Source organism: Glossina fuscipes, unplaced genomic scaffold, assembly GCF_014805625.2.
Source record: "Glossina fuscipes isolate IAEA_lab_2018 unplaced genomic scaffold, Yale_Gfus_2 126, whole genome shotgun sequence".
In the NCBI taxonomy this organism is placed as follows: Eukaryota; Metazoa; Arthropoda; class Insecta; order Diptera; family Glossinidae; genus Glossina; species Glossina fuscipes.
The window spans coordinates 232053-259881 of NW_023998469.1; the positions used below are offsets into that span (position 1 = coordinate 232053).

At 35.4% G+C, this 27829-nt stretch overlaps 1 protein-coding gene across 9 annotated transcripts in view; it reads left to right on the plus strand.

The window, feature by feature from the left end:
* Nucleotides 1-27829, plus strand: part of LOC119640710 — a 102840-nt gene that overhangs the window by 71086 nt on the left and 3925 nt on the right. Inside the window, exons 4-13 of one of the 9 annotated variants that reach the window (XM_038038905.1) lie at nucleotides 3920-5057; nucleotides 16938-17518; nucleotides 17657-17848; nucleotides 18081-18398; nucleotides 18461-18700; nucleotides 20353-21822; nucleotides 21888-22070; nucleotides 22129-22224; nucleotides 24071-24191; nucleotides 27347-27827. In XM_038038905.1, the coding sequence (XP_037894833.1) occupies nucleotides 3920-5057; nucleotides 16938-17518; nucleotides 17657-17848; nucleotides 18081-18398; nucleotides 18461-18700; nucleotides 20353-21822; nucleotides 21888-22070; nucleotides 22129-22224; nucleotides 24071-24191; nucleotides 27347-27378 (4371 nt within the window). In that variant the 3' untranslated portion in view covers nucleotides 27379-27827. Of the gene's footprint in view, nucleotides 1-3919; nucleotides 5058-13213; nucleotides 14377-16937; nucleotides 17519-17656; nucleotides 17849-18080; nucleotides 18399-18460; nucleotides 18701-20352; nucleotides 21823-21887; nucleotides 22071-22128; nucleotides 22225-24070; nucleotides 24192-24739; nucleotides 24780-27346; nucleotides 27828-27829 lie in introns of those variants that run through there. The other 8 variants (XM_038038906.1, XM_038038901.1, XM_038038902.1 and 5 more) reach the window with 8 other exon arrangements.

Here is a 27829-nt window from a genome sequence, read left to right on the forward strand (position 1 = left end):
GAGAAGTTCGACAATTGAAATTCCATCCAACAATCTAAGCAAACTCTTCCTCACAATTAATGGGTCTAGCTGTCGGAAAAATGCAAATTTTCACATATCTAGCAATTAGTTAATTTATATATGTTTTAAGAGTCTAAACTGGTTAAGCTAGATTGATTAGACGAATGGAGACATAAGTTGACAAGTGAATAAGCCGATGAACCTATCACTCGCCTGAACTCACTGTAAGACCTTCGGCAGATAGGTGAACAAAAATATGGAACCGTAGGCAGACAGACGGACGTGGCGATAGATCAATAGACGAAGAGATGCATAAACAAATGGACAAATAAATTGATGGAATAGTAAACGGATTGAGGAACAAGTCCTTTAAAATATTTAACATGAACAGCTTGCATATAAATCCTTAATTCCATGGTGTCCGACCATTCGAATCTTAAGCCCCGCGGCTTATATGACACCCCAGCAACGTCACGTTCAGGTGATGTTAGATGAACACAGCCACCACAAAACCGCCTAAAAATCGGCTTCCAACTGTCAGGATAAGAGGAGAGATAAACTATGCTTTGATGGGTAGCATAGATGTACCGAAACTCTCACCTCCCAGTGGTGATACCCGGGCAACGGTTTCGACCGGCTAAGAAGAGTTTAAGGTTTTGGGCTACTAACTCGGCGACGAGTTTCTGAGAGATGGTGGAGGGGTTGGCTGGAAGAAGAGCTCTTCACTCAATAGCTGGTTACTACCGAGGAAATATATGAATGAATGGTTTTTAAGTACGTTGAAGGTAGTAATCTAGCGAGTGCATGGTAGTTTACTCTGCCATGCCAGTGCAATACCCGAGACCTATATATTTCGAAGAAAAGTAGTTCACTGGTGCTGGCAACCAGGAAAGTATGGAGAATCCGAAGCAAGTACGGTTGTTTTAACATCCGCCCAAAGTATGCCTAAGGCTTTGTTAAACAAACTGGGAGCCACGGGGGTCAGGAGGCTCGCCTCACAACGCCACGTATGCCTGCGGGTGTATGATGGACTTTGTCCTTAAAGTCGTAATGAATAAATTAATTATACTATTAATGCAAAAAGGAATTGACGGACGGCCTTCCCTTTGGCCGATTAATAGAAGATATCTGGCAAATTAATTTAATACATGCAAAAATGAAAAAAGGGATATGACGGAAAGGTTTTTCCCCTTTTACCTATTTTTACTTTTGAACACATGTCACGAATGCCTGCGGGTAATGGTGGTAATTGATCTACAGCACAGTGGAAGCCTTATGGCGGAAGCAAGCGTTGATCAATTTGTGAGTCCTGACCGCTTGGGTGCGGCCCTTCGGGGAGTACTCGTGGTGGTTGTGGTTGGCGAGTTCCTAGCTAAAATGGAACAATTGAGTGCAGCTAGGCCTCGCCATTGACCAGAGTGGGGTTTATTGTTCCATACACAATAAACTGTTCTGGACTCTGGTGCTGTTTAGGCCCCTACTCTGTGGGGATTGTCTAACTCGCCAGGGGCGTAGTACGCTTAAAGTGGTTTGGGCCACCGTGGGGTTAAGCCTTTCAGGCAGGAACCCACGTTAAACCCTTGCCACAAATTCTGTCAGGATAAAAAAAAAAATTTTTTAAAAATAAAAAGAAGCTCTCGTTGCTGCTCTTCCGCCCATGATACTCCAATTTTTTTTATTGCACTTTTGACCTTGCTTTGGGCCGCATTGGAATACAACTCTATAAAACTTGCAAATAGCAAAACGAATATATAATAGAAGGTACGCAGGGACGAATTATAGGGTAAACTGAACTGACGAAGACTGGATTTGTTAAGCAATTAGGTAGAAAAAAACTCGGCCAAGCGTTCACATACACGAACAGGGAGATAAAAGCGCAGAGAGATGCAAAAGACGAAAAGCGCTAAATCCACTGAAATCTCACTCTTATTACATACATAATTACGAAAAGTGTTTGACAGACATTTGCTGTCGATCTGCTCGAGATAGTGGTCTAAAAATAATCTCGTTAAGCAACGCATAAATAAGTTTTTCTTCTCCATTTTGCTCAATAGATAAACAAAAATTATTAAAATGATTAGCTTCTAGATATTGTAAACGCAATTATCACGTTTCTCGTGACTATCTGCAGAAACGAGTTTACGACGTTACAGATGTTAACTAATTAGTCTAATGCTTAATTTATTTCTTTTGCTACTATTTTACATATGTACATATGACCCGATTTGAGACATCATTTAAATCATTGCACTACTCTACCATAAAAAGAATATTTAACAATAGAAAATGCAGAAAAAAAATTTAGAAATTATATCCTTTTTAAGCATCTGTTGTTTTCCCAACAATTGTCGAAAAGAAAACTTTCCATTTTGCTAAAGAAAAAAACGTCTCATAGTTTCGCTTTTTATTTAAAAAATTTCCAAATTAACTTTTTTTTCAACAGTTTTGTGTCTTGAAAAGTTTAAGAAATGCCATCTACGCAGGCACACACTGTCAGTCGAATAACGCAAGGACTCTCTTTTAACTGAATTGCATAACAAACTTTTCAGTTGGTTTTGCATTCGTTTTTTTTTGTTTTTCCTTTTTTTTTGCAGTGATATGAACATGATCCCAGAAATTGCTTTACCAAGCTTTGCTCTAGATTTTTATATTTTGACAAGCTAGTAAAAAAGAAAAGAAAAGGAAAAAAAAAAAAAGAAATAATATAAAAAGTGCGTCTGTGTGTATGTATTCAGTTCACTGGTAAACTGATGCGGTCTGAGAGATATACGTGAAGTGTCATACAAAACTATTATAAAAAACTATTATATTTAGCCAACAAAAATATGCAGATACACATGCACATAGACCGACCGACATAAGTTGAACTTCTAATTAGTATGTTTACTGGGTTAACAGTAGCTTTCGGTTATGATTTTAACAAGGTTTCGAAATAGAAACGTGAGCAACTACCAAAAACTAATGTGAAAAAAAAGAGTACACAAACAAAACACGAGAAGAAAAAAAATTTAAACACGAAAAATTCCAAGTTCTTGAGAGCGCTATTTAAAGCCACGAGCATGTATTTCAAAAACAAAAAAATTGCATTAATATCACCTTTTAAGCGGCAAATTGAAACGAGGTTAAGTAAACTCTTTTGTCGAAATATCCTTCAAAACATATCTTGAATTCAGGAGAGGCTTTTCTTCTCCGTCCTGTACGCCTCCGAGCGATCAAAGTATTATAGAGAAGCAAAGATGTATACGAGAAGAAGTTTCTTTCTTTCCTCTTAAAAGGCTGAGAGCTTAGCATAGCCGTAAGTTATTATCCGACAAGATTAAAAGTCTATTGGAATAGAAACTAATACGTCTTGTGATCCGGGAACACACTATTATTATTATATGCTGGCTAAAGCATAGCTATCCGGATCACAAAATAACATCATTATGTCAGGGGACCTGATCTTTTCGTTTCGATCCTTTTGAATCGTCGCCATTCTGTCAGCGGCGAGCGGCTGTCCGGGCCGCGGTTAAGATATACCCAAATAATCGCGGAGGCCTTTTACTTATTAATAAGTTAGATGGGTCCCACACACCTTGCACGGAGGCGAAGAAATTGATCTAACTACGATCCCATTCCTTTCATTCATTCACAGCTAAACAATGCGTTTTCAGGAGCTATGCATGTTTCCGACACTTCGTGACTGTGTGGATATTGCGTCCACATACACAAAACTTTCAACTTAGCCCTAGGCACGAACAATATGTTCCATTACGTCTGGTAAAAAAAAGAATTTCTTAATAGCTCCCCCCATTTAACCTAAACCCTCGATTTAAAGAGTGTTAGCGTACATGAAGGCCTAATTAAAGAAGCATTTTAATCATCATACTTGCCACATATGTTAATTATATGTTTTCTGTTCTTCTTACCACCTTCGCAGCACTCGTCTACGCAAAATGTCATCGGTAGCAATAGTAATTTGCGCGCTCGTCCCGCTGCTGCCATTATTCGACCGCATTCGGCCGATTTTCTAGAATATGAAGCTCGCAATGATATAGCAACGACCGATGCATTACCTACACCAGCAACGACTTCTCACCTAACTCATATGGTCAAACCGGATCCAGTTCGAGCACCTCGACCCAAATCCAGCTTAGATATTAATCGTACTCCAGACAGTTTTTACTACTCCGAAGAGAATTATGCCGAGAAAATGCGTAAAAGCGCTCTTTACCTTCAACATCCTCAGGGACAAACAACTTTGGCTCAACCGCAACAAGCCGGGTCATATCGAACTGCCACCGGATCCTCAGATTTCTTAGCTGCACCTCATAACGGTCTCAATACCATTGGCTATGAAAATCCTTACGAACGAGCCTATAAACGCAATGAGTTAATGCAAGACGCGTTAATTAATCAAACCGGTCATACAAGTATACCGCGTATGAGTAGATCACAAATGATCGGTGCAGGTTCTCATGTACGCTCGTCTTCAACCCATCCCCACACGCCGCAATCACCGACCATACAGCAATCAAATTTACTAACAGCTGGCCTCACCACCCAACAAATTATACAACAAAACGAGCAATTTTTACGCTCAGCTAGTGCTCGCTTACCGAAAAGAACGGGAACATTTGATGATGAACCCAATTCTCCACCGCCTCCAGCAGACGCTTCACCGCCTCCCGTTGTGGGTACTAACAATAACGCGCCTGCTTCCCATTTAGATGGTGAACGCAAACGTGAAGAATCGATGAAACGTCTGCTGGAATGGAAACAACGTATGCTTCAATCGCCATTGACACGGAAAGGTGCTCAAGCTCATAGTACTGCTCTGAATAGTAACAATGATAACAGTAACGGCAAAAATAATGTAACAAATGCTTCAAAGTTAGGTAGTAATCCTAATATCCTGTTGTCCTCAACTACGGTAGCTAGCGGTGCCCATTATCCTATCAAGAAGACAAACAGTAATGCGAATAATGTGAATGTTGGCTTACAGCGTAGCCGTTCCGAAACGCATGCCAATTCCGGTCACGGTACGGGATACAATTCGTACTCATCAGATGATGAAGGTAAGTGAGGCACACTTCTATGCTCCTTAAATCTGTCTGCTTGCAGAGTCATATAACTTATATATGGACAACGACAAGTAATCTTTGTGTATACATTTTTATTTATTTATTTTTTTTTTTTTTTATTTTCAATTTAATTTTACTTTTTATAAAATTTTACTACATTGTCTTTACTACCTTCTTTTAACTCCCTACAATTATGTATTTTGCATTTAAAAGCTTTTACCATATAAATCATTTTACTAATAGTATTTCCTGTAGAAACGAAATAAGCAACCGCATCATACTTGGCGGCGGTGTTTTTCATTTTTATTTCATTAGCTTTTGCTCTTCTCGTCTTCTGCTATTCTATTATGCTTTGTGTAGTTTTCAAAAGCCATAGCTTTTGTTTGCTATGTTAATTTCGTTGCGCTTCTCCTGTCTTTTATATGCTTTTCTCTCCCTACTCCATACTTGGTTTTGTTGTTGTTATTCTCTCTAAATCTTTCCATTTTTACATCTACTCTAGCCAGCTAGTCTTCCTCCCTATATATATGTGCATATATATTTATATGTATAATATTGTTATTGTATTTGCATTCATAACTTTTATTTGTATTTGTAACTTAATATTTATACATAAAACTACTTTTGGTTAGTGTTGCTGTTGTTGCTCTTAAATCCTTAATTTGCTAACATTTGAAGTCAAAGCGAAAAAGAAAAAAACAAAACAAAAAAAGAATGGAAATAATGAGATGAGATGGGTGAGAGATGATTCTTTTTATCATCTTATAACTGTTGTTGTTATTTTCTTCTTGTTCTTCTTTTTGAAAAATTATCCTATTAACCCCTTTTTTCATAGTTCGACATTATAAGGGTCAGTTTATTTTTTAATGTAAGCCGGAAGGGATATTTTAGTTTTTTAATCAAAGGTAATTTTCTCTAGCATTTTTTTTTGAAAGCAAAAGGTTAATAAAAATGTAATTGAAACGTTGAGTGTTTATTTGCCCTAAAGTGAATTTTTTACTATCCTTATAAAAGTAAAAGTAATTAATTAGTAGCTAAATTCGATTGATTGCTTTTCCGACAAACTGAGCGGCGAAGCAGGGAGAAGTAACAAAGTAATGATTACAGTTTTTTTAAGTCACATGAACACATAAACAAAAAAGTGCATTTTAATTGCTAACTACAGATACCTTATGAAAAGTGTAAAGAAGCAGCGAAAGGGCATGAAAGGCAATGCGAGTGAAGTGAATAAACTAGAGTTGATAAACACTCATAATCCGATATAGGAACTCAGCTACATGCTTTCGTATCTCCTCCAGCTCCTAAATAGGAATACCATTATCAACGTACATCCTACACCATCTGCGGTGAACGTAAATTATATTTATGACGCAGTGTTCAACAACCAGAAAAGCTTGAGATGAATCCGCCAATCTATTCAGAATCTTTGAAGAATTTAAATAAATAATATATATAATGTGATTTCGATTTGTTTAAACGCGGCTTTAAAACGAATTATTAAACGCACATGTTGTCTCTAGGTATGACGAGACAACGATATTTGTAATTGGCAATCGAAATACACGGGGTTATCCAAGCACGAGCACCATTCAAAACGAATGGGATTGGACAGGCTTTATAGTCTTCCCCCAGACAATACCCTATTTTGAAAAAGCCATTTCCTAACGGAAGTAGAGACAAAATGATTTTTTCACATACAAAATACCTGAGCGGGTGCGTGAATTAGACGTCGTGAATTGACATTTTAGAACTAAAATATGTGAAGATTTATTATCTATTTGACGAAGCGGTGTAGAGTACTTACTGGTCAGTTTTGAACAATTGGAATGTTTTTACTTTTTTTCTATTTTATTTTATTATGCAAAGTTTGCAAACAAAAGAGGAAAGAAACAAGTAAAACCTTTAAAGCCAAGCAAGACCGACTATTGAATATCCTACTTCACTTTGTCTGATATCATTTTGCCTTAATTTTCACAATTAAATAGCAAAACCAATATCTTCTATCTATCTCTAGTTAACTTTTATTGCAAGTCATCATTGCAGACTTATTTTTATTATAAAATGTAAAAAATTATAGTTGCTTGGCATCCAAAGGTTTCCTTTGCGTAGGAACGCATATACGGGAGATCGATCCAAAAGTTTTTCACACAAATTTAATATGACGAAGCATCGTTACTCAGCAAAGCTTGCCGAGAGATTTTGCAAACAGCAAATTTTTTTCATAAAAAGGCTTCTTCCATGTGAGGAGTTATCTAAGGGGTGATCGTAAAAACGGTGCAATCCGATAAACATTCAATCGATTTCATCTGTGGGCCAAAATACCATTAGGGTACCAAATTTCAAACACACAAACAGGACAAACACTCTTTAATCCTTTAAATAAATGACTTCGAACCGAAAGGTGTAATGAAATCAATCCATTTGAGGGCGGCTTGCATCTCCACAAACTTAATACGCATTGTACCACAAACGATTTTTGCACGAGAACAGCTCTTTTCTTTTTAAGCAATTATCAAAAGCGTTCCGCATCCTGAAAAAACGCACAGCTTTCGTTGGTAAGCAAAAACCTAACTGTACAGCCACGTCCGCCTAAGTGGCCGAGTAGGCAAGAGTCTCGACTAGCAACTCAATGGTCGTGCGTTCAAATCTCAAGTGTGGTAGAGTTTTTAATAAAAGCCGAAAGCCTTAGGTGCCAGTGCTTTAAGACTTTAGTCTTAGAATTTATTCTCTGGTTAAATTTATAATAATAATAATAATAACAATAATAATAATAATAACAACTGTACAGACAATAATGCACAGATAATAATTCCGAAACTTAAAAGTAAAATATTCCCATTAACCGGTGCCAACTTCAAAGATCTGTAAAATTAACTGCATATGAACTTAATATACTGTTAAGTTTAAAAAAAAAAAAAAAAAAAAAAAAAACGCTTTTTCTATTTAAAAATCGTTTACGTATTTTCTGTTTTTTACATGAATTTATTTACTTTTCTTTTTAGCTCTGTTTATTTATTTAATTATACATCTTTTTTCTTGTAGTTATTTAAAACTTTCATTCTTTTTCCTGTAATCTGATATTATTTTCTAAAATTTTATTTATTTTTAACAAAATGTTATTCAAATACATTTGCAAGTAAACAAAAAATTTATTAACATTTCAATTAGTAGCTATTAAGCACAACAAAAGTCAACAATAAGCAAACAAATAAATTTTAAAAAATAATAATAATACAGATAATAAAAATTATAAAGAACTGGAAACCTTCCTGCCGAGCGTTAACAACAGTAAAATAATGGGTTATATCTAAATGCAAAAAAAAAAAAAAAACAAAAAATTCCACATGCACTCACCCTTAAACACATACACATGCATATAAATAACATACTATTAGCAATAAGACCATTTCTTTTGCTTGTTTTCTAAACAAAACATTTTCCAAAAAAAAAAAAAAAAAAAATAGTGTTGCGATTATATTATTCGTTACGATAAAAATCCCTACAAAAAAAAACCACGGTTTATTTGAATTAACGCAATAACGAAATTGGATATAAATGAAGTGGAATTTATTATTTATTTAAAAATCAAAAAAAAAAAAATCAAATTGAAAAGATTATGGGTAACTACATTTTTTTAATGTTTATTTTTGTACCAAATATTAGAGGTGTACTAAGTTCCGTTAATCCGTTTGCAGCCCTCGAGAACACGAGCAAGTTAATTTATAGTTGTCAGTCTGTGCGTCCACTTTATACAGAGCCGACAATTTTTGTACATATTTTCCTTTTTACTTTCAAAAATTAAGAAGAAAAAAGAAGTAAAGATATACCTTGTCTATAATAAGCACCTATAGTGGAGAAAAAAATTATTCCTATCTATAACAAGGCTCTGTAGACATTGTAAACAGAAACGGTGGGCGTATGCATCACGAATTAACTCTCTGAAGTTTATGGTTTCTATAGGATCGTTTGACGTAGTGGGTGCCGAAGTTCGCCTTGAGATGAATATAACTTTTCCTAGTGGTTATAAAATAAATTAAGTTTTATTACATTATTTGAATTTTAGAGCAAAAAAATGCAAAAAATTTATTTTTTTTTTTAATTTTTTTTCTTTCACTTCATTGTGTATATATAAAATTAATTTTTGGTGTAGTGGTTTTTTAATTTATTTATTTTTTATGTATCATATGTAGGCTTTTGAAATTTAAGTCATTTATTTTTTATACAATACCGACCATAGGATGGGCTATCGGCTTGTGTTATTACTAATTAGTTTAGTTTCATAGTTGCTTTAATAGTAGGTAATAGGAGTAGTTGTAGAAGTAATTAAAGTTGCTAGCAGTGATATTTTCTCCATTAATCAATCTTGACACTCATCACACTCTTTGCATCAACATAATCACCAATTCAGTCTTTATTATTCGTTACTCGCTTTCATGGTCATACTATGCCCGTATTGCTAACACTATCATTGCTCCTCATTTTTTAACTGAATTTCAGTGCCTTTCTCCTCCTAGTCACATCCCTCTTTGTCTTATTCTAAGAAATATGTGAAATTAATTCCGAATATTTTTTAAGTTAATAATCATTTTGTTGTAATTTAATTTTTAATTCTTTTTTTCTCACTCTTCTTTTTTGTTTTTTGATGTTTGTTCATAAAAAAAATCCATGTTCGCCATAACACTTTTTGTAAAAAATCACAAAAAAAAAAAAAATTTAATTCTCTTAAAATCGTTTTTACAAATTTCTTAAAATAATCATAAAACAAACAAAATAAACCCTGAACACAGACACACAGGCTGGAGGCATAAAGCAGAAAGCGCCGGCAGGAAGGTCTTCTCTAAGAGCCAGTACAAAAATTAACGCTCGCCAACATACGAATACAGTGAATAATGACGTAGCAACAACAACAATAATAATAACAACAACAACAACAACAACAACGGCAACAACAAATTTAAAACTTAAGAAAACCATTGCAATTGTAGAACCGTCCATAAACCCAATAGTACAGACCTCCAATCCCGGGTCGGCTATAAACTTGGACAAGACTGTAGCGACGCAAACGCAAAAAATACTAAAACCGATTTTGAAAACAAAAATTATAAATGTTAAACCCGTAGTCCAAGACGAAGAAGACAAAACGACTGACCAAACTTCCTTACTCACCAAACCGAATACAGCTCTCAGTTTACCAAAAACAGCCAATGCTATCGACATCATTACACCTCCGGAAGAAGAAGATAGAAAGCAATCTTCTTCTCCTTCCCCTAGTTCATCACCTGCCAACTCAGCAAACACATACATTCCTGTTTATAATACGAAAACTTTAAGTTTATCAAAAATTGATACATTGTCCGGGGAAAATAATGATTTCACCTCGGAAATCATAGCCGAAAATGTTGCTTCACCTCTTAGCCCTAATAAACCGCTTGAAGTTAAAGTCGAAATATCATCATCGAGTGGCAAAGAAATTAAAGAAACGTTCTTTAGTGAAACCCAAGCTATAAACGATCCTGATGCTACACCAATGCTAATGAATTTGAAAATGTTCAAGGAACAAGAAGAAGAACGTATAAAACTGCTAAGAGATTCTTCTAACGCTGAAGATCGAAAACTCTCGGAACCTGCGAATAATGTGCAAGAAAGTGCCGAAGAAGAAGAAGATGAAGATACAGCCTGCGAGTACACAGATGATGATTTAGACGAAGCTTTAGCTGTCGAAGCCGATGTGGAAGAGGAAACCACTTTAGATTCGTCGCAAATTGATTGCGATTTACCCGATTCTAAAGAATGCTCTCAGATTTATGAAAATGATGCTATTATATCTACGTTAGACGATTCTATCAATTTAGATGAGTCTCACTACCTGCCCATGACTCCGAAAAGAACGGAATTTAACATATCCAGTAATAATAAATTTCCTTTAACGACCCTTTCAAGTGTTACCAACGCCGAGGAGGAGGAGGAGAACCATTATGTAGAAATGACTAAACTTCTACAAGATGACGACTCCAAGTCAAATTATGAGATTATGTGCATTAGTAGCAGCCAATCGCCTACGACAGTAAGCGGTGCCAAGCCCAAACAAGTGAAAGTTCAAAACGAACCTCTTTATATGGAACTGCCAATCGTAAAACCACCTTCGCCAGCGCCATCACCTAAGAAGGAAGAGTTACGCGTTATTGCAGCCGCTAAAACGTCAACTTTAAAGAAAACAAAAAAAGCTTCAGAAACCTTCAAAAAGAAGTCGAAAAAGTCCTCTCAAGAGCGTAGCCAATCAAAACGTAAAGATCTTCCGGATATTTTGAAACCATCGCAAAGTAAATTAGCTTCGAACAGCGATAGCTCAGATGCTGATGACGAATCTTCTAAGCAAATGGATTCTAAGAAAATGCGTTCTAGATCAAGATTTAGTTTGTCGGACACCTTTCGGCCAGCTTCTTATTATCTGGGAGCTTCTACTCCACTCGCTGACTGTGCTGAAAGTTCCGACAGCGAAATCGTTTCACCCCCTCCCATACCGAATTCTCCGCCGCCCTTGGAAGAACTGAAAACTGAAGAAATATTCTCAGCCGAAAATTATGATACAGTTAAACGTCGCAATAGTGGCAGTGCCAATAATAAATTTAATCTTTCCTATGACACATTAACGAAAATACACGCCAGCAACAGTTCTCTAAATATACCGAAGACTGAGGCTACTCTTAAGAGCAGTCGTCTGTCGTTACCCGATCAGTTTTGTAAGGTACGTTCAAGCGGCGGTCAAGTAAAAGCAACAAATACGCTTATCCTGAAAAATCATGAGAGGACTTTATCCGATTCCAATTATGGATTCCAAACGGATAACAGCTCAAATGCTTCTTCCGATTTCGATCTCTATAACAAATTAAAACAGAACTCGCCCTCATATATAGCTACTCCGACGCGTTATCAATCCAATAATTCGTTAATTCATAAATATGTGGCCTCCACTCCCGGTACCGGGAATAGTAGCGAAACAGATTCGGTAGAATTAAGGCAACGCCAAAGTTCCGATACTGAATTGGAGCGGCAGAGATCGCGGCGACCTTTGTCAGAAGAATCGATAAGCGAAATAGAATCGTTAAGTGAAAAATTCGAAGATGTATTAGGAGCCGCCGACTTAGACACATATCTCAATGATTTGCAAAATAGTGATTTATATTTATATCAAAATACGAAATTTGATAAAGTGGGAAACTTATTAAATGAAACGCCAAGTACCACTAAGCAAGGGTCTTTTAGTTTAGGACATTTAATCAAACCACCGAAGATTTTCCGCACGAAAGAAGATGAACACTTTTATGGCAACATTCACTTTGTGTCGTCGACTGATTCCTTACAGAAGTTAGTGAGTGATAGTAAAGATAATCGTCGCAGAGAATTACAGTCACAGGAAACTTTGCTCGAAGATCCTTCGGATATATTAGGCGCTTCAAGTTTAACGCCTACACGTTTTATGACCCCGCTACATAGTCGTAATAGCAGCAATATATCGGAGCAATCAGCACCATATTATTACTCGGAATTATCGAGAAGCCGCGAGCTAATCAACACGCCCACTATGACGTTAAATAATCAGAAAGATATTCATGCTGCCGGTTCCAATATTGCTCACATACATAATCCGATACAGAGGGCAACGAACATTAATGTGGATATTTTAACTGACAAGGAGCAGACTATCGATAGCAAGAATTTATATAAAATGAAAACAAATGTAGAAAAATTAAGCTACAGTACTGGTAAAAATTTAAAGACCGGAGAACCTTTCCAGCAGGCCTCCAGCTCGAATCAACCATTTCATATAAAACAGATGGAAAGTGCCCAAACGAAAATAAACAATTATCAAACTAAACTAGGGCAAGCCATCCCGTTACAACAACAACAACAACAACAACAACAACAACAACATTTGACAGTAAATTCTAATACAACCTCACCTATGCAATTATCACAAAACATTGCATTATCAGCCGCTGTAGTAACCCATGCTACAGATTTAATGGTGGCGGTAGACAAAAATACTAAAATAACGAACATACAAAAGGCATCAGGGGATGAGGTTGCGTTACAAACTAACCCAGCGACTGAGAATACCAATCGTTCTAATCAAGCCAGTAAACTTTCAGTTCTAGGAAATCCTGTAAGCGGCGAATTGTTGTGGGAAGAAGACAGTTTATGGCGTGAAAGCCTACGGAGAGTATCACAGCGTCACGCACGTTCTTTAGATGATCTAGATCGTATCATTGTAGCTCCATCGACAATTGTAGCATACGAAGCCGCCGACGCTCAACACTTAGAAGGCCGTAACAAATCTCGCTTATCGCGAGACGTGACTTATGTCAACGATAATGTTTCTCAGCAGTTGAGATCAAGCTTTAAACATCGCCTCAGCGAACCGAAGAGTATATGTGACGTAGCTGAGCTGCCTGATGAACACGACGTCTATGTGCAATTAACAGAAAATCCGTTATCCAGTGAAGATGTAAATCCAGCCGAATTATACGAAGTGCTAAGGGAAGAAACTGGGTCGAACATATCATCGAATAAATCGGCGGAAATTGATCGTGAAACAATTAGACAATGGGACTCCATGTCAAGTGGTCTTATGAAGAATTATACAAGCATCAGTAATGTGGAAACTAATGTTTTAAGCAATATTATGAAAACGGAAATAGAACAAATCGGAAACGATAATTGTACTACCAGTACTGGTGACACAAAGTAAAATAAAACGAAACGCACAAGCACTCGTTAAATAGTCAAAGGCTTACGTAGACCCTACAAGTTCTTTTGAAAAACTGAAAAACTGAAAAACAATTTTATTCTTGTTTGAATAAAATTCTGAGTTTGTGTGCGTGTTTGTAGAATTTTATGCAAAAATTTTTACTTATTACTCCCAATAGACTAATTTACACCTCGTTCTACCGTTTATGCATTCTTTGCCACGACCACCACCGTTATCTTCAAAGACATCATCATCATCATCATCATCATCATCATCATCACCATCGTAGATTTTTTCAGATATTATGACCGCAACGCAGGCCTATTCCTCTAGAGGTCACTTTACACTATCATTTGTTAACTGTAACGGTTTACGGCTGCTATTGTTTCTGTTGCCTGATTCGGATGTTTTGCAACATTTTTACAATTACTATTATTATTATATTTTTTTTTTTTTCATTACGTTCTTGCATCTCTCATACTTTACATATGTGTTGTGCATTGTTGTTGTGCGTTGTTGTTGTTGTTATTGTTATTGTCAGTCATTATTTTGCGAATATGCCTAAATATGTTTTTGTTTTATATATGCACTGAGAGAGAATGTAATTATGGTAAGAATTGTTTTCGTTTTTTATTATTATTTTTTTTTTCATTTTCAAACCCATTTACTTTACTTCGCTTAGCAAAAATTTTTTATTTTTTCCTCCTTCGTATTTCAACTCTTCGATTGTGTAGTTCTTTGCTGTGTGTGTGTGAGTGTGTGTGTGTTTGTGTTTGTGTTTGTGTTTGTGTGGATGTGTGCGCGGTTGCGTGTGTAACAATTCGACAGTTACCCCAGCCATATTCATATTAAATACTTTCTGTAAATGTCTCAATTATCAACCGTTTAATTGTTTTGTAATTACGTTTTTAATTATTTAATTTTTATTTCCAACTTTTTTGACTTAACCACCAACAAATTATTTTATACACGCCGCTACCATTGAAGAAAGGAAATATATACCAATTATCTTCAAAATTCCTAGGAAGCGTTTATCATGCGTATCATAAATCAGGGAAAGATAAGGCTCGATAAATCCAGTTGTTGCTTAATCGAAATGCTTTGAAGGAGGTTTGAATATTCTTAGCAGCTGTCATAAGACGCATGAAGGCTTTGTTCAGCACACTTGGTTTACCCTAAGTGCGATGTTTTCGATTTTGCAGCATTCTCGAGATGGTCGATCCGTCCGGTATATTCATCTTGTGGAAACGGTTGCAACGCTCAGAAGCAAGCTTCAGAGACCGCACAAATTATATATGTTCTTGATAAGCATCAAATTCTAAATCGATTTAAGTACGTTCGTTTGTTGAGAACACTCTCCTGGGCGAAAAAAATGAAGTTATCGACTTAGGCAGACCCATTGGAAGTTCTTCCACGCCTACAGTAGAACGCGAACTGAGAGCACCTCTGTTGTCAAAAGGAATAAACAATTGGTTTATCGCTCATTACTCCAAAACTTATATACAACATATAAATCCCCAACAACTTCAACCTATATTCTATGTGTGATATTGTAGTACTCGTACAAAAATAAAGAAAGTTAACCACAAATATCCTATGTTTACCAATGTTTACCAAAATACCCAAACTTGTGTATCAAAATTTAATTTCGTTTTTTAATGCCTTCATAATGCGCAGAAGCAAGCTTTAAAAATTCCTTAAAATATACGTATTCTCGACCATTGTCGTTGCCCATCTGTCTGTCTGCCCAACAATGTGGTGTCTGGTAAACATTCATTGATTTCAAAGAAATGGAAAGACCATCTGCAAATCCGCAAAAGAATTTGAAAATGATTTAAACCGGTCATAGGATACGCCTACGAGACCCTATACCATACCGCCTATACCATAAAATTGTGAACACCTTTGTTTTCCGTGTTTTTTGATTTTTACTTATAAGGCACAACACACACATCATCTAGACTTCCACTTTTATTCTAAAAGTAAGAAAAACCAACCACGGCCACTCAATATCATAGAGAATAAAAATTAAGGTTTTTTTTTATACATAAACGATTGGAATGTAACTTCCTTACTTGTCATTATTGACATTTTAAATGCCACAAAACATCAAACAAACCTAATTGCTCGGCAAATACTTTCGTATTTTAGGTGGGCTTTTCAGTTGGTAAAAGGTTCAAACCACTTTATTTTTTCAAGTTTTCAAGTTCTTCGGTCCGCTCGTCCCGCGTCCTACAAAATATTGTTGTACTTGAAAAGCGTGAATTTCTAAACCGATTTGTCCGTACTTTCTAGCTCGATTCGTTTGTCCATTCGTCCCGTGTTCGACAAGAGTGAAATTCTGAGTCGATTTAACCACATTTTCAAGCTCGTCGGCCCATCTGTCCATTCATTCGTCGACATGTAGTATTTTCAATAAGTTGGAAATTTTAACTCGATCTGTCCTTACACTCAAGTTCGTCCCACCACCGTGGGCCTCATTTATCCTGCGGTTAGTATTCTGACATGCATAAAAATATACGCCAGAAACCGTAATTAGGCATCCCCAGTCTTTATGCATGTGCACGTAGGCGGCTTGAAAACATAAACAAAGAACTTTTTTTAGATTACGGGAAATCAATGGAAATCTATCCCGATTTATAACAACTGTCTGAAGGTACAAGTTCATGCCTAGTAAGTCTTTAAGAATAAATGAAAAATACTTGAACTGATGTTTACCTCAAAGGTATTCTTTCCACAGACTTATTAAGCGTTCTCACCTCGAGGGATAATTTCGTTTTCGCTTTTTACGCTGAGAGGCTGCTCATAGAAAGAAAGAGAACAATTCAATACGCGCCCTCTTCCAACATTTTCTATAAAACGAATAATAGTTTTGCGCTTTCTTTTGACTACCACCCATATCCTATTCGCTTTAAAATCAAAAAAAAACTATAAACCGATATACTGATGCCTTAATAAATTTGAAGTTTGAAATGAGTTTGCATTAAAACCCCTTTTACCGATTATCCATTATCTTCAAGCAAGCCTTAAGCATTCATTATTCATAATCAACTTCAACATAAACGAAAATTGTATTCGCTTAAAAATTTCATTCATTACATCCAGTGTTTTCAATTTGATTACAGCTTCCATATCGATACGCAATGTGCGCAATTTGCCCAGAAGCAATTTAACAGTGAAACCCGATGCCACAGACGCGCAACTTCAGCACCATCAGCAACATCAACAGCAGCAGCTTCAACAGCCGCAACAACAATACAATAATTACGATCAAATGCAAAAATTAACCAACACTTACTACGGAACAGCTCACGACACAAAATATGCCAAAGCCACTACCCTGACGGATCGTAATGCACGCAGTATAGGAGGCAATAGTAGTAGTCGAGGCGTCGGTGGCGTTGGCGTTGGCGGTGGCGGTGGCGATGGTAAAAATGGTGGTGGCAGTGGCATAGCACTAACAAATGGCATATATGCCACCACTTCAACTCCTTCACATCCCAGCAATGATGGTTTAGATATGGGAGAATATTTCGTTAGCGGTGTAGGCGGTAACGGCAGCAATCATAATATATACGGTATGCATAATGGCTATCAGTCAATCGCAGCGACGCAACAGCACCAACATTTGTCGCATTCATTGAGACGTGCCGGCAGTCGTGCCGAAATCGATATGTTGGAACGTGAGACCAGCACACAAATAAGGGTAAGTGTTGATTACTACTACTATGAGAGATGGTTAGTAGTCGAATGTGTGTGTTTTTTGAGTTTCTTTCTTTTCTTTTCACCTTTATTTGTTTTTGCTTTTTTTTTAATTTTTTCTTCTCTCTGCATATAAAAACAGAATTTAGAAGTTTCTGCAGGTGATTTACTGAGTCGCACTCATGAGGAATTGGTTTTATTGTTAATACAATTGCGTCGTCAAAACAGTAATACCGCTCGAAATATAGAACAATGCTGTTCGGATATACATGACGTACAGGTTAACAACTTGGAGTTTTATGGATTGCAATTAACTATTGGTTATGGTATTAAGGTTAATCGATGATACTAACAAGTGCCTGAAGAATTTAGTTAAACAAATTAAATAAGGGAATATCTTTGGCCGGTTTTTCCATAGTTTTCCTAATAAGCATATCAAATTTCTGTCGCATTACCTATTCTGTCTGTTTCTTCTTGACTTGAGCTTATTTTTAAGTTTCCTTTGGATTGCTTTAATTTTACAACGACTTGTTTAATTTCTTATCACTCTTTCTAATTATGATTAGAATCGTTTACGTGGCGCTGATGGTCTTAGCAGAGCGGAAAGTATACAACGTTTAGATTACTTGAAACAACATTTACTCGACTTGGAGAGGCAATATGAGAAAAGTAAACCTTTGGTAAATCTAGTAGATAACATGGTTAAGCTGGGTTCACTCTATCGTAACGACGCCCAGCAACAACGTACACAACAAACGAACCAACGTACCGAGGCTGCAGCGCTTGATCGTTTAGAATTCAATCATAGAATCCAAGAGAGGCGTATGCTTCAAGAAGAACAAAAACAGTGGAATCGTTTAAGTCCCAATCACACAGAATTACAGGTAATTATAACGAGACGGAAAATAAATTTAACACTGTCCGTGTAATATTCTCAATCACTTAGAGTAAAGTCCATCAATTATATCAATTGGATCAGTTGCTGCAGGAAGAATCGGGTACTTTGCAGAATTTACAACGCGATAAAGAAGATCTGGAAAGAGCTTTAGGAGGTCTAAGGGCCCGAATACAAGATACTAATGGACCACCTTTGGCTTTGGAAGCGGCCAAAAAGCAACAACATATGTTAGAACGCGAACTTTCACGGGTTCATCAATTATTGGCCGATAATTCAAAGGTAGCCGAGGTGCCTAGTAGAAGTTTTGTCGTCTTTATTGCTTTTCGTTAATTGTTTATCGAGTTCTTTCTATACATTGGCTCCAAGAGTGCATGCTAAATTTACTCGTCTTAGTTGTGCTTTATTTTGTGACTAAAATCGAAAACACTTATCATTGTACTAACGGTTATATATACCATACGTTGCCTACATTCCATTCAAATTAAACTAAACGCGAGAAAATTCATAAAAGCTGCCTTTTATCCCATTGACATCCATAACAAAATCCATAGACGTGATGATTGACTTCTGCACTAGTTTGTGTAAATATTGTTCATGGAGTACAAAAGTAGGGAAAGTAAATGAAGATAAGCGACAGTACTCAAGACATACAGTAAAAGAATCTATGTAAGAAGTAGAAAAATCAATTATAGTTAGCATGAAAAGACAGACCCATTTGAAGACAATGGCAAATTTAGCAAATATTACAGTGGCATGCTACTCTACGCCTATTCAAATTCTAAAGCTTCCGGAACTTAATAGAAATCATTTCGTACGTAAAGCGTTTGCCAAGAACCTTAACTTGAAACTTCCTCAAGAAATGCTAATGTCTGCGCCTACTGTTCACCAAAACTATGCTCGCCCCTGACATATGGAATGGGAAACATTTGCAAACTATAAGACAATTGTGCGGACAAGAGAGGGCGTTTTACAATAGATTCTCCAAAAATAGAAAGTAAGTGTAGACTATACATTTGTGTTCGTCCGTCCATCGATTGCAGCTACAAGTATGGAAATCGTATGAAGAGTTAAAACTTTGTCCATATGTCCCTTAAGAAACATCCCAAATTAAATTTCAAATGGGATAGGATTTGCCTACGTAACCTTTAATTCTAACTTTTTTATACAGTATACAGAGGAGTATATTGATAGAAACTCCTCTCTTCTTTGAAGACATGCTACGTTTTATTTTTAATGTTTTGGATGAAATTTCAAAATGAATGATGAACTGCGTAGCTACTTATCTTTAGACGAAGGCACTACTTGTGGAGCTTCAAAACTTATTTTTTGTAAACGTAATTTTAAAGCCAATCTCATCCTTATTACTTACCCTTTCGAATTTTCCAAAGGGTTTCCTCTTTCCCGACTATACGCTTTCAATTTTTTTTAGATCTTGTTCCTTCGTCTCTATTTTTACTTTCAAGGCTACAGTGGGCACAAATTAGAGAGAAAGACAGAGTAAAAAAAAAAAGAACTACAAGATCAGCTAAAAGAGTTAGCAGTGCCCCCCGTAAGGTCGACAGCAGTGTGCAATCCAGCAGCTGTTTTGACCTGCTAACCAAAATATTTAACAAAAGCTTATTGAAAGTGGATTTTACTTTCCTTTTCCTTTATCGTCTCGAAACGCGCTTTCATTGTATTTCTTCCTTAATGTCGATTTGATTTAGACAGTTTATTTAATCAAATTCAATTTTTTGACGTAAAAGGAGCAAAAAAGATTCCTAAATACAAATTAACAAATAGACGACATTTCCTCTACTAAAGTATAACTCATGAAATAATTCGATATAAAGCATAAATCGTTATTACAAATCCAACATAACAAGCATGAGTTTATTTCCCTCCTCCTATATACTCAAAGCTCATAAGCAAAGTTGGCGTTATTGCAATTTTTCTTTTAGAAACTGGAGCAAACTGTGGCAGGTAATGCTCGTTTAGAGCAAGAGTTATTGATTCTAAGACAAAAGCTTCAATCTACTCGTGGAAGTCAAACGGCTTTGGCTATCTCGGATACCTATGCCAGTAATACTACGGCTATGCTTGAATCTGAATTGAAAAGAGTTCAGACTTTGGTGGGCGATATGCAAAGGCAACGGCAAGAATTGAGTTCAGCTGTACGACAATTAACCGAAAATTCGAATAGGTTGTATCAGGAAATCGGCAATAAGGAACAAGACGGATTGAGGGTAAATGAAAGTTCCAGTAATAACGGTAGTATTAAGAAAAGAGGTAATACTGGTTGTTGGATTGAAACCGATTTGGATTCCATGATAAGTGTTAATCGTACTTTAAGTGATTCCACGATGAACCTATCACAGCCACTCTATGTGGACACGAGTACAGTTGGCACAAGTAAATTAAGTGATTTTAGCGGAAGTGAAGATGTTATTAATGAAGCAACTAGAAGAAGTCATAACTCCAACAGCAGTCATTTATACCGTTACAACGATTTGAGCGATAACTTAGAGACCAGCGGTGTAGATAGTGATGGTTTTTTAGATACGAACCCCTTTGCGAATCTCACAAATCAAGAAAAGCAAGAAATCAAAACTGTACGCATTGTTAAACGAGAATCTGAGCGTCGACATAGAGATCGCAATGAGAGAACGAGCTTAACTAGTTCCATACAAAATCTCGATCAGGTATTAGAGGAAGAACACTACGGTCATATGAATGGAGCACTCGGAGGTATTAATGTCGGCCTTAATAGCAATGATGACAGTTCGCAGCATCAAAGCATTGAGCGTTCCAAGTCTTTGCCTAGAGCTTATAATAATGAAACAACAGTAATAAAGTCTTCCAAACATCATCATCACCATCAACATCGTCATAAGCACAACAATTCCATTTACAATGACTATAATTATGGTCCGGGTCAGAACAATCAAAGCTACGATAAAAATAGCAATTATTCTCATAACCGTAACGGCCAACAACAAGCCCTCACGAATGGTCACATAGTACCACCCAGAGAACACTTAAACCCTTTGGCGAATGCTTATTTTGCTAAGCAATTACAAGAGAAACAAAAACAACAACAGCAACAACAACAGCATTCGCAACCTTACACGAGTTACGCACGCGAAAATTTTCATTCCGAGTTGCGTCGTAAAACCGAATCGGTACAAAGTTTAAATAAAAGTCTCACAGATCTGACGCCCTTTCAAAGCGAGGCAGCCAAGCAAATATTAAGCGAAATGTCGGGATCAGCCTCCGAAGATACGGAAAAAGTGGTGGAAAAAATACCATCGCAGCATAAACACCGCCGTGCTGTGCCTAGAGAAAAACGTCGTCACTATACGGCCCCCAATAATGTGATAAACGTCAAGGGTCTGGAGACCACTCAAACCGAAAACGATATGAATCGAAACGTAAGCAAATATTTGAAGGAAAAAGGTCTTTTAAAGGTGTTTGAAGAGTAAATTCTAAATTTCAGAATACCAATTGGCGGGCACGTGATGATCTTGATATGGAAGTGGCGCTGCGACCCCGCTTAAATGCACCGGACGTCGTACGTTCAGCATTGGGCCGCGGTGAGAAAATCTCTGAGAATACTATAGATAATTTGTTGTTAGCACCAAATAAAATTGTTATACCCGAACGTTATATACCTGAAAACGTAAGTTGAGAAAATGTAATAAAGTGCTCTCGTATTGATTATTCGACATTTCGTGTAGACTCCTGAGCTGTCGCCGGAAGAGAAGAAACGACGTCAAGAGAAAGTAGAGTCCATTAAGAAAATGCTGGCTGACGCACCTATTAGTACCGCAAATGTAAGTCGATTTTAAATAATAAATTCAGAGCAACGCCTACATTCCTATTGTAAAGTTTAAATTTTTTGTACCCAACATTGAACGAAGGGGGGATATGCACATTTTGTCAAAGTAATTAAAAGAGCCATCTACCTCGTTTCCCATAAAAATCCTATAAGCATGTTTTAGCCCTTTGTAAGCGGCTTGAGTTGTACTCGCCAAAATTGGGATTGACAGCTTCAATTGCTTTGCATAAATTAAACAAGTCCTTGATCCGCTTACAAATAAAACAACAGTTCGCTAAACTATGAATTGATAAATGATATATGAAAATAAACAAGCAAGCGAATTATATTCGGTCGTGACCGAATCTTTTGTGCACTAAGAATTTATGTTCTTAGAATGAAAGTGTAAGTAACAAGCAAGAAGCACGGATAGCAAAGATTTTCACAATTTTTGTTGCGTAGTCGGGTAAGCGTCGTCGGCATGTCTCCCAACCGATTGGGTCATTCATTTCCAATACCAATCTATGTTTCGGCCAAAATTGATGCCAATAGCTCCAAGAGAATATTTACCACAGATGCTACACAGACGGACAGACAGACAGGCTCAAATCGTTACAGAATTTGATGCTGATCAAGACTATCTTGTGGGGTCTCTGAAGTTTCATTTTGGACAATGTAAACGTTTTGAACGTCTCTTATTCTTCGGTAGTCGATATAAAAACTCTCATCTATACTTTTTAGTAATTTATGACCGCTAACCGCTCTAACTACAAAATTGGGATAACTAAAACGACTTCAAACACAATATTTAATCATTAGCTAGATCCAACTTAGCTATGATAACTAAAAAATGAAGGAACTTTAAAGAGAAGGATGGGAAATTCAATTCCCATTAATGCCTAACTAGTCCTAGCAGATATGAATTTAAAATCTTTCCCAATAACATTTCGAATTTACCAAGCTGAGCTTTACCCAGACCTACTTACCAACACATTCGCAAAAACTAGGTGTCTTTTCGACAGAGTGAAAGATCCTAAGTGCCTTTTAGTGCCTGTACATTATTAATAATTAATAACCGACGTAAGAGCAAAAGTAATGCAAACATTTTGATAATTAAACCATCCAACATCCGCTATCGTGAAAAGCAAATGAAAGCTCTTCTTAAGATATACTTTTTCGCATGGTTATTAAAAAATATCTTACAATTTTTTTAATTTATATTAAATGCTTCAGTTAATCACTCCCTTCCTTTATTATCATTCTAATCAGGAAATACAGTTCGCCTCATTAGCTTTTACAAATTGTCTTGGATTTTTTTAACACTCTTGTTTTCATCCATCGTAACTAGACACTAGAGCCTATATAGCATTTGCGACCGATTTTGAACAAATTGGAATTGATCGGTAAAATGCATTAGGTGCTCGAGCCCACAAGAGACTGATGCGAAACGAATGCAGAAAAAAGTATGACTTGTTGTAAATGCAGACAATGATTTGATGATGTGCTTAGGAATTGAATATCTATTTACTCAAGACAAATTAGAAGATATTTCTTAACAAAAGTTTACGATATGCCACATAGTTCGCATAGGAGCAGCGAAGTTCGTTACGGAATTTTTTTAGGAAAACACTTTGCTCGGATTTGTTATCAATAATTAACTTTCAAATGAAATCGCGATATAAATATTTATCAGAATCATGTAAATATAAGTAAGCAATCGGCCTGCAGGCACGAGCCCTAGGGGAATTTCTTATCATTTTCGTCGTGGCATAAAACGCATAAACCTTTTATCACTTGCCTTGTTTTAAATTTCATTTTAATGGATATAATTATCGCATCTCTGTTCTTTTCTTCGTTTTAAGGAAACGACGGCTACTCTACCTCCCAGCAAATTGAACGAAGAGAAAAAACAGCGTGAACATCTTTTACAACTGAATCAAATATTGGCTCAACAAGTCATGCAAATGAGCAAAATTGTAGCGGGTAAGTAAGCAAACGATATGAATATGATATGCAATATGAAATAAATCAAAAGCATGTTTGATTCGCCAAAGCATTGAAAAAGAGAAAGAAAAAAAAGATGAAATAAAACACTAAAGCACTTTTTTTGTATTAATTATGAACATTATTATGTTAAATTGCTAAGAAATTTCAATTGTTTTTTTTTTCGTTATTATCTTAAGCATTTTCTATATGTTTTCGTTCTTTATCAAAAAAAAAAACATTGTTCTGTTTGCCTTGCATTTGTGTTCCTTTACGAAATACTAATTTGTAATTATTAAGCAACAGTTGACGAAAATTGTATTTTTTTTATTTATTTATTTTTTTTCATTATCATATATGATATCTCATATGCGATACTAGTCTTTTGTTTTTTCTTTTCCGAAGATTTTGTGGTTTTTCAGTTTTTTGAGTTTTTCTCTTTCACCTTTCTTTCGGCCTCATTAAGTTTCACCATATATTTACATATATCTGATAAACAACTATCAGCAACTAAAACAATATTTTCCTTTTCGATTCTAATTTTCTAGATGATTAAAGAAAAAAAAAAATTTTTTTTTCTTTTTATTAAAACGAGTGTTTACGTCTTATTGCATATATTTACAAAAAAAAAAAAATAATAATAATAATAATGAAAATAAATAAATAATCGTAAATAAGTTTTAAAAAAAAAAAAACTTATTTGAAAGCTGATCTCACTTCTCAGTAACAAATCAAAGCTAATCATCAACGTAGTATCACCATTACATTGCGTTCTTGCTACCATCCTCACTATCATCGTCACCATCGTCACCTCTTCATCACGTCATAATCTTTATGATCACCAACAATATATGTATCTCATCATTTAATTTAACGAAAGTAAAAGTTGTCCCTTCCACTCTCTCTCTCTCTCTCTCTCTCTTTCTCTTTCTTTCTTTCTTTCTTTCTTTGCCTATGTACTTCTTGCACTTCATAGTCATCATTAAGCTATAGAGAGTTACATATAAAATATATTTAATTTGTTTCTGTTCATTTACTTTTCATTTTGCAAACATTTTTTATAAACAAAATACGATTTTTTTATATTTATTTTTTAATCTAAAATAAATATATTCATGTATTTTCACAAAAATTTTACATCATGGAGTCTTTAATTAATGTTTTCTTTATAATTATCTGTGAAAAAGAATTGAAACTTTTTCTTATTTATAACGCTTTATATGGAATAACTGTGAAAAAGTTTTGAAAAAGTATATAAAATATTTAAAAGCACCAATGTGTGATGGAACCAATTACAATTAAGGTTGGACCAAAAGTCTTTAAAGTTAAACTGGATGAGGCTTAAGTGATATTAAGCGCATCTGCCACATGGTTATTAGAAATCTGCTTATATATACATACATATATATATATAGTGAATATACGTATATATATGTAGGCTTAAATATATACATATATATAAATGTATATTAGTTTGCTTTCTTGTTTTCTTATGTCCCTGCAAAAGAATTTAATCTCTATTCGAGCATCTATCAAATTTTAAACTTGTCTTTGAATTATTCTTTTCTTCAAAACTTCAATATTAAGTTATGGCAAAAATTTGTTAAAAAATTTTTTTGCTTAAATTAATATTTCCGAAGCTATTAAAGCGTTTTATCTAGGATCCTACTATGAGAGTTATCAACTAGTCGTCACCGCCACCTTCTGCGGCTTTATTAAGATCTTTAGACCTTAGGTTTACTAGCAATATCTGTTAAGCGAAAAGCTTCATACTTCTTAGACAATTTATTAAAAAAGAAAGGTAAAAGGAAAACCTGACGGTTCATTTTTCGTTTCGCCGTCTCAGATAACGATACCTGGTAAGCAAAAATTATTTCTATTTTTAAGATACCTAAGCCCTAAAGCTAAGGGAGGAGGAAAACCCACAAATACTTAAACATAATGTTCAAGTCTGACAAAATAGAAGTGTGTATCTACTTTTAGAATGATCATAGGAAATACATTACATTTGTGAAGCACACACAGACACACAATTGCAGGGCGTTGATTTATCTACAGAATTGAAAAAACATTTGCGATATGCTTAAAGGGAAAAGAAGCCCTGAAACGATTTGGTGTCAGATCTTCTGGAGTAAAATCGTCCTCAAACGAAAAAAGTTAAATTTCTGGCGCTTTGGCAGCTCTTTGTCTGAAATCTTGAATAAACTTCCGGTTGTTTTCAGGTTTTTCTCCACCATTCTCACCCGCTCGTCTAATTGTCCGCATTATTTCTAGATTACAACCTTAGAGTTTAATAAAGCTGGCATGTGGATTTCTATGATCAGGTAGAAAGGGCCAAAGGCACCTTCTATTCAATATTGAGTAATAGTTTGAAAATATGTTTCGTTTTTTTGTTTTCGATAGAAAACCATATGAATATGGCCGTAGGAAATACTTGCAAAAAATTTTAGGATCGCAAGCTGATATTGGCCTTTAAGGAAAAAAACTATCATCCAATAGAATGCTGAGGATAATGTTCAAATCAAGTTTAAAATACATTTTGGTTTGCATTAGGTACAGTCCCGGCTATGTATCGAAAATTCTATAAGTTTTCCTATTAAAACCTGGTGAACGGCATTTAGTTAAAGTTTATTCATTTGGTTAGATTTTCTCACTACGCAATCAAACTCATCTATATATTCCTTCCATTTTCTCCTGAAATAAAATTTAAAGCCGCATCACACATTATTAGCAGTTTAGGAACAAGCAGGCTTACCTATAACGATTTATAATTGTGGTTACGTTGTGATCATTGATATTAGTTATGAGTTAAATATGATAACATTTAGAGAACATGTTTAACTGAATGTTTTTCGGACGGATTTGTGTCCAGCCACTGCCGTAACCGAAACACATGTCTTAGATGGCGGTAAACGTCGAAGCTCCACGTTGTTAATATTATTATTTACAACAGAGAATTGAAGCTATATTTGTCATCAAAATAAAAAAAAAAAATTTTTTATTAGTTAATAATTTGATAGTCAGCCATCTGGCTAAAGCTTTATTCTAAAGTGCGTTTTTTTGTCTGTTTTTGAATTTTATTATTTATTTAATTTGTTTTGTTTTCTTTTTTTTCATTTTGTTATTTTAAATATTTTTCTACCTTTTTTTTATAGGTAATCCCCCTAGTCAAACTAATCCTAAATAATTAGGACTCGTAAATAACCATAATACACATCTATTTAGCATATTCGCTCCAATCCAATCCACAATTTATCTAGAGTTTGCTGCAAAATATTAGTGAAAATAAATTGAAAAACAACAACAACAACTACAACAACACTTTGACTGAAACAAAAAAAAAATAAATAAATAAACAAACAAACAAAAAGAAAGAAAGGAAATTCAAAAAAAAGAAAACACAAACAAAACAAATCATTACAATAGAAAATAACCATGTACCTTCGTTCGATTTTCTCCTGCTCCTCCTCCATCCATTTCTTATCCACAATTTTCTTTGTTCAATTAAGGCGGGCAAAATTAAAAAAAAAAAAAATTCTCCCTAACCATTAAACAAAATTAAGCACGCAACGCATGTTTACATAAACCGAACATCATAATAAAAAAAAAAAAAAAAAAAAAAAAAAAAAAAAAAAAAA